The 13,531-nt window shown below is 38.5% G+C and overlaps 1 protein-coding gene across 1 annotated transcript; it reads left to right on the top strand.

Annotated features, from left to right (window-relative positions):
• The first annotated feature begins 1,809 nt into the window (after positions 1-1,809).
• Positions 1,810-12,952, top strand: TMEM33 (transmembrane protein 33). The gene is made up of 8 exons (XM_041402712.1): positions 1,810-1,882; positions 1,974-2,038; positions 3,338-3,432; positions 3,878-4,065; positions 5,044-5,111; positions 5,816-5,949; positions 7,855-7,938; positions 9,311-12,952. The coding sequence occupies exons 2-8, from the start codon at positions 1,982-1,984 to the stop codon at positions 9,438-9,440; spliced, it is 756 nt and encodes a 251-aa protein (XP_041258646.1). The 5' UTR covers positions 1,810-1,882; positions 1,974-1,981; the 3' UTR covers positions 9,441-12,952.
• The last annotated feature ends 579 nt before the right edge of the window (positions 12,953-13,531 follow it).

Below are 13,531 nucleotides of genomic sequence, written 5' to 3'. Positions count from 1 at the left end.
TGCTAAGAAATGAAAAAGCACTTTTGCTAAAGACATGAATTGTCACCCTAGGTTCATTTAAGAAATACCAATAATCTTGAACACTGGCCAGGCTTTTTTCCACTTGTGACATTTCAGTTAAACATTCAGTGGTTTTCATGTTTCAGTTGCATCTAAACAAATCTCCTGGATATATCAATATTTCATTTTGAAATGTAGTAATCTGGTAATGGTTCAACTTGCATTTACTGGGCTATATTTGTAGTCTTAATTTTGGTTTAGCATAAATGTTTTTCAGTCTTTTTATTACACACCTGAGAATGCCCAGCAGACACACTGAGAATCCCAACTCTCTACTGCTGTTTAGTAGAGTCTCCTCCACGTGCAGAAAAATCATCTCAAAGTAGGAGGTAGTTCTTGTGTCTACTTCTCAGTCACCTAAATGAGAGATTAATGGTTGGGAAAGAAGCAAGAAACCAGGTTCTGCATCTTCAGTTTAAAAGTGTTAACTAGCCTGAGATTGTTTAGATTATTTGTAATTGTTATAGTATTAGAATGCCTATCAGCTGACTCTTTTGCTCCTTTCTTGTCAACCTACTTCATTACACATTCTTCCTGAGTGTCTTCCAATGAATTTTCAGGTTTAATCACCATAAGTCAGAAATGAGGCTGATTGCAGATGTTGATTCCCAGCATCCTTGGTGACAGGAATGTGTCTTTCTTGCTGTTAAAGAGTAATTGAATTGAAAGCCTCTGGGAACGGTTAGAACCTGGCGCAGACGCTTGCTGTCCTGAAACCCGTGCTGCCAGGAGGGGGAACCTGCTGCACATCCTTGAGAGAAAGCCAGAAGCACAACTACATGAAGCCACAGCAGACAAAAGTCAAAGGTTCGGTCGCCAGGCCTGCATTTTCTTTTCTTTTGCTTTGATGACATTTCAGACGAGTTACTGACTTCCAACAGAGAACAGATATATGTTCACACAGCTGTCCGGCACAAATAATTAAAAAAATCCGTCAATATTAAAGGCAAGGGGAAGATTAATGAAAGGAGGCTTAAACCTTTCCAAGACCTTGCAAATTACATAAGCTACATGTAGGAGAGTGAAGAGAAGGCTGCTTCTGCTTTGTGCCATCCTTCTGTCAGAGGTTGCTGAGTACCTGTAGCTGAGTAAAGCTCCCTAGCTTTATGATTTGATGATTATTCACCAAAGATTTCAGAAACTTATTTCAAAAATCCCGCTTTTTAACATAATACCGCTGACAGTCTTTAGGCCCATGTGGCTTTGAAGCAGTGCGTGTTTGGGTTTTTTCCCCCGTCTTTTTACATTATAGGGAACCAATGACATTAAAACACAGGGGCACAACCTTGCACCGCTTGTCTGACACCACGGGGCCACTGTAGCACTGGGAACTGCGGATCGCCCTACACGGGTCCTGTGACGCTACGATTCCCATCTGTATTGCTGATGCTCAGCACTGAGCCTCGCCAGGCTGCTGTGGAAACCCAGAGCCCTGGAAGTCCAGTCGGCCTCAGTGAGCAAACAGTCCCCAAACTGGGGCCGCAGCGAGCATTAATACTGTTGCTGTTGCTGTCACCACGCACAAGCGCCCCTGAACAAACTGTAAAGAAGGAGCCGAGCACCTGATGTCCGGGCTGCTTTACGGACAGCGGAGAAGGGACCAGCGTCCTGCCCAGCGGGCTCGCCCCGCGACCGCAGCCGCGATCCCGCCAGGCCATCCCCGCGCTGCCTCCCAGCGCCGGCCCGTGACGCCGCCAGGCGCCGTCGGGAGCATCCCAGTCACCGCCTACATTGCCCGGCAGCCCCGCGGGAAGTGGCGTCCGGCCGCATCCGGGAGTGGGGATCTGCCGGAGCGTGTTCCGTGCCTGGAGTGGCGCTTGCGGTGGGTCGCGGCCGGGCCGGGAGCGGGAGCTCGGGAGGCGGCGGCTGCGGTCGCCCGTGTCCCACAGACTGAGGTGCTTCTCTCCCCGCAGGTGCGGCCATGGCGGACTCCACGCAGAACGGGCCCATGCCAGGCGGGGCCGGCGGCGGGGCCGTGGTAAGGAGCTCCGGGGCCTGGGGGCCCGGGCCGGCCGCGGTGCTGCTCCGGCGGCGGGCGGGGGGTCCTGCGGGGATGGCAGCGAGCGCTGCTCGCCCGGGTGCGGCAGGGACGAGCAGCTTTCGCTTTCCGATTGAAAACGTGCTGTTGGTGTGCCGCCGCTCTTGAAAATGGCTGAATTGGAAGTAATTCAGTGTACTAGCATCTGTATTTCACAGAATCATAGAATATGTTGAGTTTAAAGGCACCCACAAGAATCATCGAGTCCAACTCGTGGCCCTGCACAGGACACCCCAGAAGTCACACTGTGTGCCTGAGAGCATTGTCCAAAGGCTTGTACTCTGTCAGGCTTGGTGCTGTGACCACTTCCCTGAGGAGCCAGTTCCAGTGCCCAACCACCCTCTGGGTGGAAAACCTTTTCCCGATAATCTAACCTAGCCTTGACGCGGCTTCATGCCATTTCTGTAGTTATATTGTGCAAGTAAGATACGAAATTATATTATGAAGACGCTTGTAGGTTTCTGGTCATTTCCATAGACATACACTAGAAATGCATGTCATCTTGAAAAGATGACACTTCAAAAGCTGGTCCAAATTTGGAGAAAAATTGAAACTCTATCAGAAGGAAGGAAGCTGTTGTTTTGACTCTGATGCACATATAGCCAAAAACATTCTGTGTTTCATTAGAGCCTTTAGGGCACTTTGGCTATATCAGGACTGAGGAGGGCAGTGGTTAGGGAAGAGGTGCAGGATTACTGTGAAAAGTTTTCTGCTTTTTGAAGGCCAGGAACATGTAAGCCAAAATGATGCCGCTTTCCTTGTAATGTGGTTATGCTAACTTTACCTAACCCTATATTTTTCCTCCTTCAATTGGAAGAATTGTGGAGATTTAGCCCTAGGTTTGTGCATTGAATTCTAAAAGAAACCTTGAAGCAAAAGTCCGTCAGGTCTAGAGACCCTAATTATAACATTTGTGAAGCTGTTTAGTGAGGTGTATTTGGATAGAAAAACTTTTTCTAGAAGTTCTTACCGCTGTATTTGATTGCAATGTACAAAGGAGCCTCTTGGTTCTGAGGAAGCTGAGCTATTTTTGATCTGGCTAGTAACATCATATGAGCCAAGTATCACAGAACAAAAAAAAAATTTCTGCTTCAAGCTATAATTTGCTTACATTTGAGGTTGGGGAAAGATTTGAAATTTAATAGAGTTGGGAAGAATGTTCATTGTATGCAAGTATTAAGATACCAACTTCTGGTGGGGCTGGGTTTTTTTTCTTCTTTTATTTTTTTTCCACTGTAGCAATTTCTGATGGCTAACAAGTTGGATACAGCAATGTGGATTTCCCGCTTGTTCACAGTTTACTGCTCCGCTTTATTTGTCCTGCCTCTTCTAGGGTATGTACTGTAACATAAATATAAATGTTGTATGCTGAAATATAAATATTTACAAACAATCTAGGTTCTCTTTGCACAGAATTGTTTTTTTCATGTAAGGTAAATTGCTTTTTTTCAGGTTACTTAGATGCTTTTTGTCATAATAGCTTACAGATTTTAAATTGGTTTAAAACACTTGTAGATGTGTTTGGAAAATTTATTGAAAAAATGTAAAGTAGTGGTAAATGCATGTTTTTGTTTGTAAATGGAGTATTACATTGAGTTGTCTTAGGCACCTGCAGTAAAGTCAGTGTTAAACAGCTTTTGAGTTATTTTCTGGAAATAGTGCTTATGTACAATAATATAAATAAATACTTCAGGTATTGTTCAGTTGTGATGCAATTCTCAAAGGTAGAAGACTTCTGAGCTTGGTTCGCATGGTAACATCTCCTCTGATGATTTGCAGGTTGCATGAAGCAGCAAGCTTTTACCAGCGTGCCTTGCTGGCAAATGCTCTTACCAGTGCCCTCCGACTACACCAAAGGCTACCGCACTTCCAGCTTAGCAGGGCATTTCTGGCTCAGGCTTTGCTGGAGGACAGCTGCCATTACCTGTTGTACTCCCTTATCTTTGTCAATTCCTACCCTGTTACAAGTATCCTTTTCTTGTGTCATCCTGCTAATGTTTTTAAATATATTAAAAACATGATTCTTTTCATCACCTTTGCCATGATTTGAAAAGCTAGTTGAACTAGTTTGATATGTTTGCTATTCATAGAACATACTCTATGTAAAATATGAGAGGCTTATGTTGATTGATACATATTCAGTTTAATCAGCTCTATAATTAGAGCACTGCATTTTCTGGCTACTTAGATTTTCTTTTTTTGAGGCTTAAGTTTAGTAGATTTTATGACCAGCCTCCAGTGATATTTGGAGGAGATGGTAATTTTCATTTATTGCCAGTGCAGGGTTTATACATGTCTTCTCACTGTAGTAGACATTCATCCTGTAGAGAGACAATTATTCAGTAGTAACTGTCTCACATAAGTTATTCAACTGATAAAGTCTGCAAAATTTGCTCCTGTGGATTGTCAAAGGTGACATGTCAGAGCTGACATTTCCTTATGCCACACGATGTACACTTAATTTAGTCCTACTCTTTAAATCCTTCTGGCAGAGAAATGTCTACATTCTTGCTCTGTAAAATCAGAATGGCTGGCAGTTGCATGTTCTTTGGTAAAGAAATTAATTTTGTAGCATATTCTAAGGAAAACTACGACTACGCATATTTCAGAGGTTTTGAGTAGTAAGCTCAGGTGTGCCTTCTGTGCAGAGAGAATGCATTTCAGTAGAAGCATACTGGTGTCTAATGGTGTGTGTTATACTTCTGCATACTTGCAGACACAAGACAGACTTTAATTTGAAGCTAATAAAAGTGCATAGCAAAGAGGTGTAAGAAGCAGAAGGAAGAGCTGTAAATATAGGTCTTAGATGTCTGCATATCTTCATCCAGTAAAGGTCATTCCAGCCAAACTTGCAAAGATCCATCGAGCTATCACTGGTGTAGTATAACATCATGGAGAAATAAAGCACATGCACACCCTGTAATTTTCCTTATGGCTTGCTTCAGTGAGTATTTTTCCAGTTCTGCTGTTCTCTTTGCTTCATGCTGCCACATACACAAAGAAGGTTCTTGATGTAAGTATGATATGTATATGTTACAATGAATACAGTTAGTATTCTTGGGATTTATAAACAGGTTTGAGTTGCAGCTCTGGTTTGATTTTCTTTGGCTGCATTAGAGGAATTAGAGTGAAACTGTAATACAGAATCTCAGCTAATTAATTTTCTCACTAATTATTTTTCTTCAAATGCTTTTCTTTGAAGGAAACAAAATCTTTGAAACAATTAAGTTGAAACTTAAGACTTGTCTTTTTCAAGCTAAACCACAGCGTCTGAATTTTACAGTTCTATTTCAGTAATAAAGTAACAAACTACGGGGTGAGACTAGCAAGCAAAATACTTGCCAGTTGGACTTGCTGCTAAGTGCACTGCCTTGTGCATCTTAACGTAACTCCAGGCTTTGGTGTTCCTAACTGGGCTCTTGCTACCATGGCCACTTCCTCCTAGTGGACTGAACAAGGCTCGTGGCTGTCTCTGTGCAGTTGAACCTAAAATTGGTGGGTGAGGGAATTGCAAAATCTGATGCTTTTAGTTGAACTCTGTAAATTATGGAGTTCCAAGCCTGCAGTTTTCCTTAGGATATTAATCTCAAAACTGATAAAGTCTTAAAATGTTGAAATGGGTGATAAATAGCAATTGTTTGCATTTTGTTTTCTCTGTACTAATGGAGATGGATGTAACTTTTATGTTTTCTGTAAATAGTTTTTTCTTCTTTTAAGGCACGAAGTTCAAATAGTTTGCCTTTTTTGAGAAATCTCTTAGAGAAACTGAATGCTAATCAACAGAATATTCTAAAATTCATTGCTTGCAATGAAATTTTCCTGATGCCAGCTACAGTTTTTATGCTCTTCAGGTAAGAATAATAATAAATATTTAAATAATTAGAAACTTGCTACACAAGACTGCTTTTTGCAAATGAGTTCTCTGTGGCTCATAGTACTCCATTTGTGTGGCTCAGGCTGACAGGCTTGAACTTCAAATAAAATTTAAGTGATTCTTAGGCTTCTTAAGTTGGTGCATCCTGACATCAAAAGGCATTCACTATGATGTAACTGAGCACCAAAAACCCTTCCCTTTGATAGTGTGGGTGATGAGTCACATGGGAGTTTTTCAGGCTTGACACTTGAATTCGCCTACATTTCTATCAGCACATTGTTCAGTAAGTTTAATTTTGGTTTGTTTAGTAGAATATTAAGATCTTCAGCTTCACTGAAAGTGAACTATTATTTTTGACAATTAGATTCCTGAAATTTAAATGGAAAAATTTCATTATGCAAAAAGTGTGCAGGCAGGAGTAGGTTGCATTCTCTCCTGTGCCCCTTCTGAGCAGTGACCCTTCTGTTTTTTTTTTTTTTTTATTCCATTTGATTTTGCTTGCTGTGTTGCCTGTTGAAGTCATTTTAGGGATCTCGAACATGTTGGAATCCTACTGAAGTTGTGCAGGCATAATGACCTGCCAGTCACAGAAGTTTGGGTCATTGCCTTTTAATATTTGGAGGGGGATTGCAGCCTTTGTTCTATACAAGTTATAGCAAAGTGGGAACATTTGTCTTGAGTGGTCTCATAAGCAGTAGAAGGGAGGCTTTACTTTCTTGGATATGTTGCATAATTTGTCTTATATTTTGATATATCAGCTGAACATTTCAATGCTTCAGCCCTCAAGGATTGCATTCCATCTGAGACCACTTACCAGCTGACAGATACACTCTATCCAGTATTTGAAACTTTCAAGTGCTTTGAACTTAGTACAGCTTTTTTATTTCCTTTTGCCTCTCTGTGGAGAATGTAGTATGTGAAATATTGCTGCTTGATATGTCATCTGGTAGATACTGAAGTGTTTGTAAAAGGTCATATGCTAAATTTTAAAATAATTGAATTGCTAAATGCAGCTATTGTGAGATTTTGTTCTTTAAATGTTGTAGCGTATAACTTGTTTGTCAATACTGTACAGGTTTCAAGATTTCCTCTTTCTTCCCTCATGTAGCTCACTTTCAGTTTATATTTTTCTTCTGCCTAGAGATGGTGCTAATACTTGAAGGAGTTCTTACTGGAACTTACTTATCATGATGTTTAAATTCAAACACAATTTTTCAATAATATGCTATTTAAAGTGGCTTCAGTCACTAAAATTAGAGCATTTCTGTGCTTCACTGTGTATGATCTGTGTGTTATGTTTCCACTATTTCACAGCACAGCCATGTCAAACAGCAGTTTTGTGAAATACCAAAGCCTAATTTCACTGTAACTGGGTATTAGCTTGGCATTAAAGTCTCATTATACATCTGTAATTGTCTACAGTGTGTTCTGAGAAGTTATACAAAAAATGCTAGAAATATGGTCCAGATATTCAAAGTGCTGCAATTAGATTGAACAGGGTCACTGTAACTGGACTGCTTATGTCAGCCAGTTTCTGGGCTTACCAGCAAGTGTTTTCTTGCTATGGAACACGTGTCCACCTCAGAAATGAGGCATATGAAAACACTTCATAAATATAAAATCAATACAAGAACAGCACTTCTTTAACTGCTTCATTGAGCAGTTTTATTCTATAATGTTTCTGCATTTCTAAGTGTATAGTTATGTACTTTTGCTTGTCAGATCTATATTTTCTGATCCAATGTGACCCAAATCTTGTTTTGAGCCTAAGTAGTTCGCTTGCCTTTCTTAAAAAATTTTTTCTTAAAAATTCCTGGTTTTGGTGTTCCGTTTTGGTTTTTTGTTTGTCACTAGTAAGCTCTACTGAACTCCTCTCTTTCAGTGGACAAGGGAGTCTGCTGCAGCCATTCATTTACTATAGGTTTCTTACATTACGCTACTCTTCTCGGCGAAATCCGTACTGTCGGTAAGTGCTAAATTGATTTTGGGAGTTCGTGTTTAACTGCATAGTGCTGAGGCATTCAGAAACTTCTCATTCTAAAATGAATGCAGAACTCCTAATACTACATCTGCAAGTGGCAACTGTAGAATGTGAAATACACCTGGATACTAAATAAAAGCCTGGCTGGTTAAAGGTTAGATTTACTGAATGTAAGTGATCAGAAAAGTACCACCATTCTTGAATGGGAGCTTTCAGAACATGCTTGTGTAATTAAACTACACTTTGTGAATAGAAAGTCTTTCTTATCAGAGAGATACCTTTATTTTTAGATTCTAGGTATATCTGAGGCTAAGCCCAAATATGAATAGCCACTTAAAAACTTGTGTAATATTAAGAGAAAAAAAGGATGTGGATGATGTTAAACATGTTCATTACCTTTTTTAGTTAAATTCATAAGTAAAGCTAATTGTATTTGAAATAGAACCTTACTGATTTTGAAAGTCGGTCAAGCCAATATTATTGCTTTAGATTCTGAAATCATAAATATTCCTGTGAGTGTTGTCTTAGGTGAGTGCTTTTTAGAAGTTTTCTTATGAGCATTGCATAGCATAAGATTTTATGAACAGACTTTCCAGTCTACTTGATCAGAAAGTGGCTTGCTAGAGTGCCAAGAAAGTGGCTTTGGCTGCCACGATATGCAAAGACAGGTGTGAGAATCATAAGCTTAATTGCCTTCTATTCCCTATTTTTGTTGGAAATCATTTGTTCCATCCTGCTACATAAATTTGTTTTTAACAACACCAACAACATCTATGAAACTGCTTTACTACTTTGGTATCTAAAAATAATTTAAGCTGTACATACTAAAATTGACATTCAGTAGAACTAGTTTATCCAAAATGTTCTGCTGGCATTTTTGTAGTTTTAAGGAAAATTTTTGACAATGATTTTATCTCTCATGTCTGTCTTCTAATAGTTGCTTCTGCAGTGCAGGGTTCTTGCATATTGCCAAGAAGTAGCACAAACACAATATCCTCCCAGCTCCTTACACTATTTGTGATAAAGCATTATTCCTTTTTCTATTTTTTATAGTGCTTGTGTAGCCTTTATAGTATTTTTTTTCCTTTTGTATTTTTTTGCTTGAAGGTGGAGTTTTTCTGCTGTCTCTAGCTCAGTAACTTCCAGCTGAGTATAGAGTTAGTTAAAATGTTAATGTTTAAAAGTCAAGAATTCTGAAGCTCTTGGAAGCAGTACTGAGTTGGTCTAAAGAATTTAACTTAAAATGTGTATGTGAGTGTGATATTGAGAAAAGAAGTTAATGAAAAAGATATATGTGGCTAATACTTCTGATAAAAGCTGTAGGATTTTAAAACTGTCTTTAAATCTGATTTTTCAGGACTCTCTTCACTGAGCTCAGGATTGTTGTTGAACACTTAATAACGAAGCCCTCGTGCCCTGTTTTTGTAAGAAGACTATGCCTCAGTGGCATTTCCTTTATAAGCAGATTGGCACCAACTGTTGCATAGCCAAATTCAGGCACTCGTGTTTTGGGAACATTATGAGCAGCTGGCACTTCTGCTGATGATTGGAAATTCCTGGTTTTACACTGATTTCACTCCAGGCTGTATAAAAATACATAAATGCTTTTCTCGGAGATAATGTGAAATTTAGCATATCAAAAAAAAAAAATAGAAACTTAAATTAACTGTGCTGTATTGTTAATTGATGAAAAAAAGTAGCTGCATCCTATCTAAAACATGCCCTATCATACAAGTTTGTTGTTTGTTTTGTTTTTCTAAATCAATGATTGTTTGAGATTGATTGAAAGTTATTATAAGAGATCTGTGCTCTCTAGGTTTATGTTAGTTGGAATTCTAGCTACTTTAGGATGTCTCCAGTGGATAGCAGTTGATACATATACCTATGCAGTACACTTTGGACAGTATTCTTCTGCTTACTAAATGTATTTGTAGAACTATTTTGTCCAATTTGCTATACTCAGTGTGGAAATATGGCTCACTTTGAAGTTAACACAAGGGATTAAAATCTATCAAGCTGACAGAGATAACACTCCTTTCTGAAGGAGAGGCTATTTTTATTAATAATACTTTAAAAGAACTCTCCCATGTTTCTACCTTGTGACATAATCTTACATTATGCTGTTGGAAGAAATACCAAGACTGATCACAGAAAACTGTGCAGTTTTCTTGTCATAACAAGTTGTTTTACCAAGCCAAACTGCTGACCTGTAGATTTAAGACTAAGAGGCAATGCTTAAACTTTTAACCATGTCTCAAATGAACTAATCAATGTTAATGAAGTAACTTTTGCAGAGTCATTGCAGATTTGTTCTCGTGTCCACACAAATGTGAGACTGCAGTAATTCAAGCATGTTAGCTTTTTAGAAAATTAATCTGTAGGTAGCTCTGTATAAATTGTTATTTGAGTTTCTGAGACCCTCATTGTGATGAGAAATTTGCATAAAGAATTGCACCTGTTTAGGCAGCTTCTGAAACATATGGGTGTAGGATTTCTTGGCATAAATCCATCTGATGACTGATCTGAAGCCAGTGTCATGACTACAAAAGTGAATATTAAATTAAGTGTATAAATTAATTACACTGGTTATGCATTCACCCAGCAGCTGAAGGGTAGGTCATGGAAAAATAAAAATAATACTGTCTGAACACAACTTCTTTCCAGAAATTCAAGGCAAAATATTTGCTGAATTTTCTGTAGTTAGTGTTAGTATTCTAATTGCATAAAGTTAAAGGGCTTTCATTGGCCTTTTGTAAAATTCTGTAGTACTCAACTATTCTTCCATGATCAGAGAAACCTTATGAGAAAACAGTTTCAAAAACAGTCTTGAAGCAAAGTATTTTCCTATAACTATTGAGTTATCTTGTTTGTGATATGGATATCATTACGACTTTCCAGTTGTATTAGTTTTTAGATCAGAGCCATGTATTTATAAACTTATTTCATTTTTTTTGCTCAACCTCTTGGTACTGATGAAGCAGTTGGTAATTGAATATGATATTCTTTGACTACTTGTCTTGCTCTCTGAACGTGATTAGCTATTTATAGAATACTCACACACTGCAGAAGCAACTGCATGCAGTTAATGCTCTACAGCTACTAAAGACTTGCAATGAGATTGATTATGTGTATATTCTGTAATTTGAGGATTTGATAAAAACTAAAATTTCTACTGCAATAAAAGGAGTGTTAAATGTAACTCGCTAAGCTCTTCAGGCTCATTTTCTCTCTTTAACACAACTTACTGATGCTTGAACCTGGAAGTTGAGCAGAATGCTGTCCTGTGTGTACGTGTGCATGTTCTTATATTCCCACTGCTGCTTCTGAATTGGAATATAATGTCTTGTGCATTTCTAAATTATTTTTTGCCTTCTAAAGTGCAAAAATTGATCACCTTTTCTTCAAAATCTAGCTCAAGTATAAGCACTGCAACAATGGTATCTAATCAGAGAAAAATCCAGACCTACTTGTTACTGTTTCAGTTCCTCAGCACGATTCTAGACTCTCTGTCATGTTGCATGATGTGTTTTTTGAATGGTGACATCAGATTCTCTTCAGCTGTTAGCACCACTGTGATGTAAAAATTAATTTGGTCATCTAAGTTGATCCCCCATACTGGGAGTGGAAGGTAAATAAATCTGTAATTACAGTAAGCAAAATAACATGTTACTTCTGAGCAAATTTTTGTGGTCTGACTGCTGTTATGGCTGCATTCTACTGTTCCCTAATTGTATGATGGTACTAAATTAGAGAGGAGTCTAAACTGGATCCAGTGTAATGCAGCTGTAACTGAAGGATGCTAAGTAGAGATCCAACTCAATGCATGCAGGAGAAGGCTTAAAAAGGAGTAAGTGAATGACAATGCTGTGAGTAAAGAGCTGGAAGACAGTGCTGTGAAATAGATGTGAAACTGCATTTATCTCTTTCTACTAAGTCTTGAAAATGGACGAAGAGAAGTAAATTCCATAAAAGGGATTTGATTTGGTTTTGCTAGTAGCATATTCTTGGCTTTGCTTGACAAAAGAGCAGCTTGTGGCCTGGTAAAACTTATTTCTCTGATGTGTCAAGAAAACATGGAACAATGTTGTAAGAATAACGTTCAAGCCAAATAAATAGAGCAATTGACCTGTGCTCTGCATCAACTTCGATTTTTACTGTAGCCTTTCAGCTGCCTGAGTGATAACATCAACTTTCCTCAGTGCTGGCAAAGACATTCTATCCTTGAGCCTGCCTCTTCACCACATTTTTTGACTGTTTCTATTCTAATGATTAAACTAAATGTAAAATAAATGTAGTATCCTGATAGCTTGAGGGGGTTTTTTGGTGAATAGAGCTGTATGTTCATGCTGCTATGCTGTCAACAGCTAACTGTGATGCAGAGGCTGTGACAGAAGTCTGTGATTGTAGAGAAATTTTGCAACTGACCATAAAGTGCCTGCCAATCCCAAAATGAAGCAGAAGAGATTTTGTATTACTGAAAGGTTTCCTACCTAATGTGATAACTGCTTCCACTGGCATAAATCATACTGCTCATTGCTTTTTGTTGTCTCACCTTTTGTAAGTTAAGTGCTGTTGCACAGATTCTGTGGGTAGACCAAACCCTTGCTCTGTACAAGCATTCTGTGGAAATGATGTTCCAGCTTAACACTTGTTGTTTTCATCTGTAGATAAAGTATCAGGAGCCATTGGGTCTGTTGGAATAGCTAATGCCAGTTAGGATTTCTTACACGCAAAGTAACTCACCAATACATCCATCCTCTCGTTTATTGCATTTTATTTGATTTTATACATATATTGTCATTTCTGTGCTGTCAGTTTTATGTTTTTCCTCCTTTCTTTGATGGGTGTTTAAGTGGAGCAATATCTGTTCATGTTGTAAGGATTTAAATAAAAATGAATTATAATTATGAGCCACTATTTCTTCCAGCAGTTTTGGAGCTGTTAACTATGTATGTGATTGTATTGTCCAAACAAATAACATAGCCAGTTATTTTGTACAGTCTGTGTTAGACCCTTTTATCGTTAGGTACCTGTATTGCAACATTTGCTGTACAGGTGCCATGTTTATTAAGGAAGTTCTTACCCATTTTAAAGACAGGAATGGAGACATGGAAGGAAAGAGCACTTACCTGATGTAAGAGTTCTGGCAGAGCAGGAAATAGAAAAAAGTTGGACAAGTGCCCAGATGAAACTAATTTGTTTCTGCTCGACATATAACTTATTAGTCCTGCTCCTAAAATTATTGTAACTGTGGTCTTAAATACTTCAAAAAGTACTGTACCTTACATTGCTCAGATAAAAAGTGCTGTACTTTACAGTGCTCAGATTAAGGGTAAAGAAGATAGTGCGCTAAAACGACATATTCTTTTAAAGTCAAAACTGATTTTCACGTGCAATGCTAGGTGTGCCCCTTGTATCACCATCTCTGACAAAAAATAATGCAACAGAGTAAGATCCCAAGCCCTTAACATGCTAGATGGTAGTAGGGTACACTAAGCTGTTTTAATTGTCTATAATTTTTAATTGCTGTGGTACACCTATTTGTGATTAAACTATATATACACTGAAATTGGTTAGT

Source organism: Onychostruthus taczanowskii, unplaced genomic scaffold (genome assembly GCF_017590055.1).
Source record: "Onychostruthus taczanowskii isolate IOZ18803 unplaced genomic scaffold, ASM1759005v1 scaffold2, whole genome shotgun sequence".
NCBI classification, from domain to species: Eukaryota; Metazoa; Chordata; class Aves; order Passeriformes; family Passeridae; genus Onychostruthus; species Onychostruthus taczanowskii.
Note: the sequence above shows the minus strand (reverse complement) of the source record. Positions and strands in the feature narration are given on the sequence as shown.

Coding starts and splice junctions, on each gene's coding strand:
- TMEM33 (XM_041402712.1), top strand. CDS start 1,982: ATGGCGGACTCCACGCAGAACGGGCCCATGCCAGGCGGGGCCGGCGGC. Junction 2,039..3,337: donor GGGCCGGCGGCGGGGCCGTG/GTAAGGAGCTCC, acceptor TTTCCACTGTAG/CAATTTCTGATGGCTAACAA. Junction 5,950..7,854: donor ACAGTTTTTATGCTCTTCAG/GTAAGAATAATA, acceptor CCTCTCTTTCAG/TGGACAAGGGAGTCTGCTGC.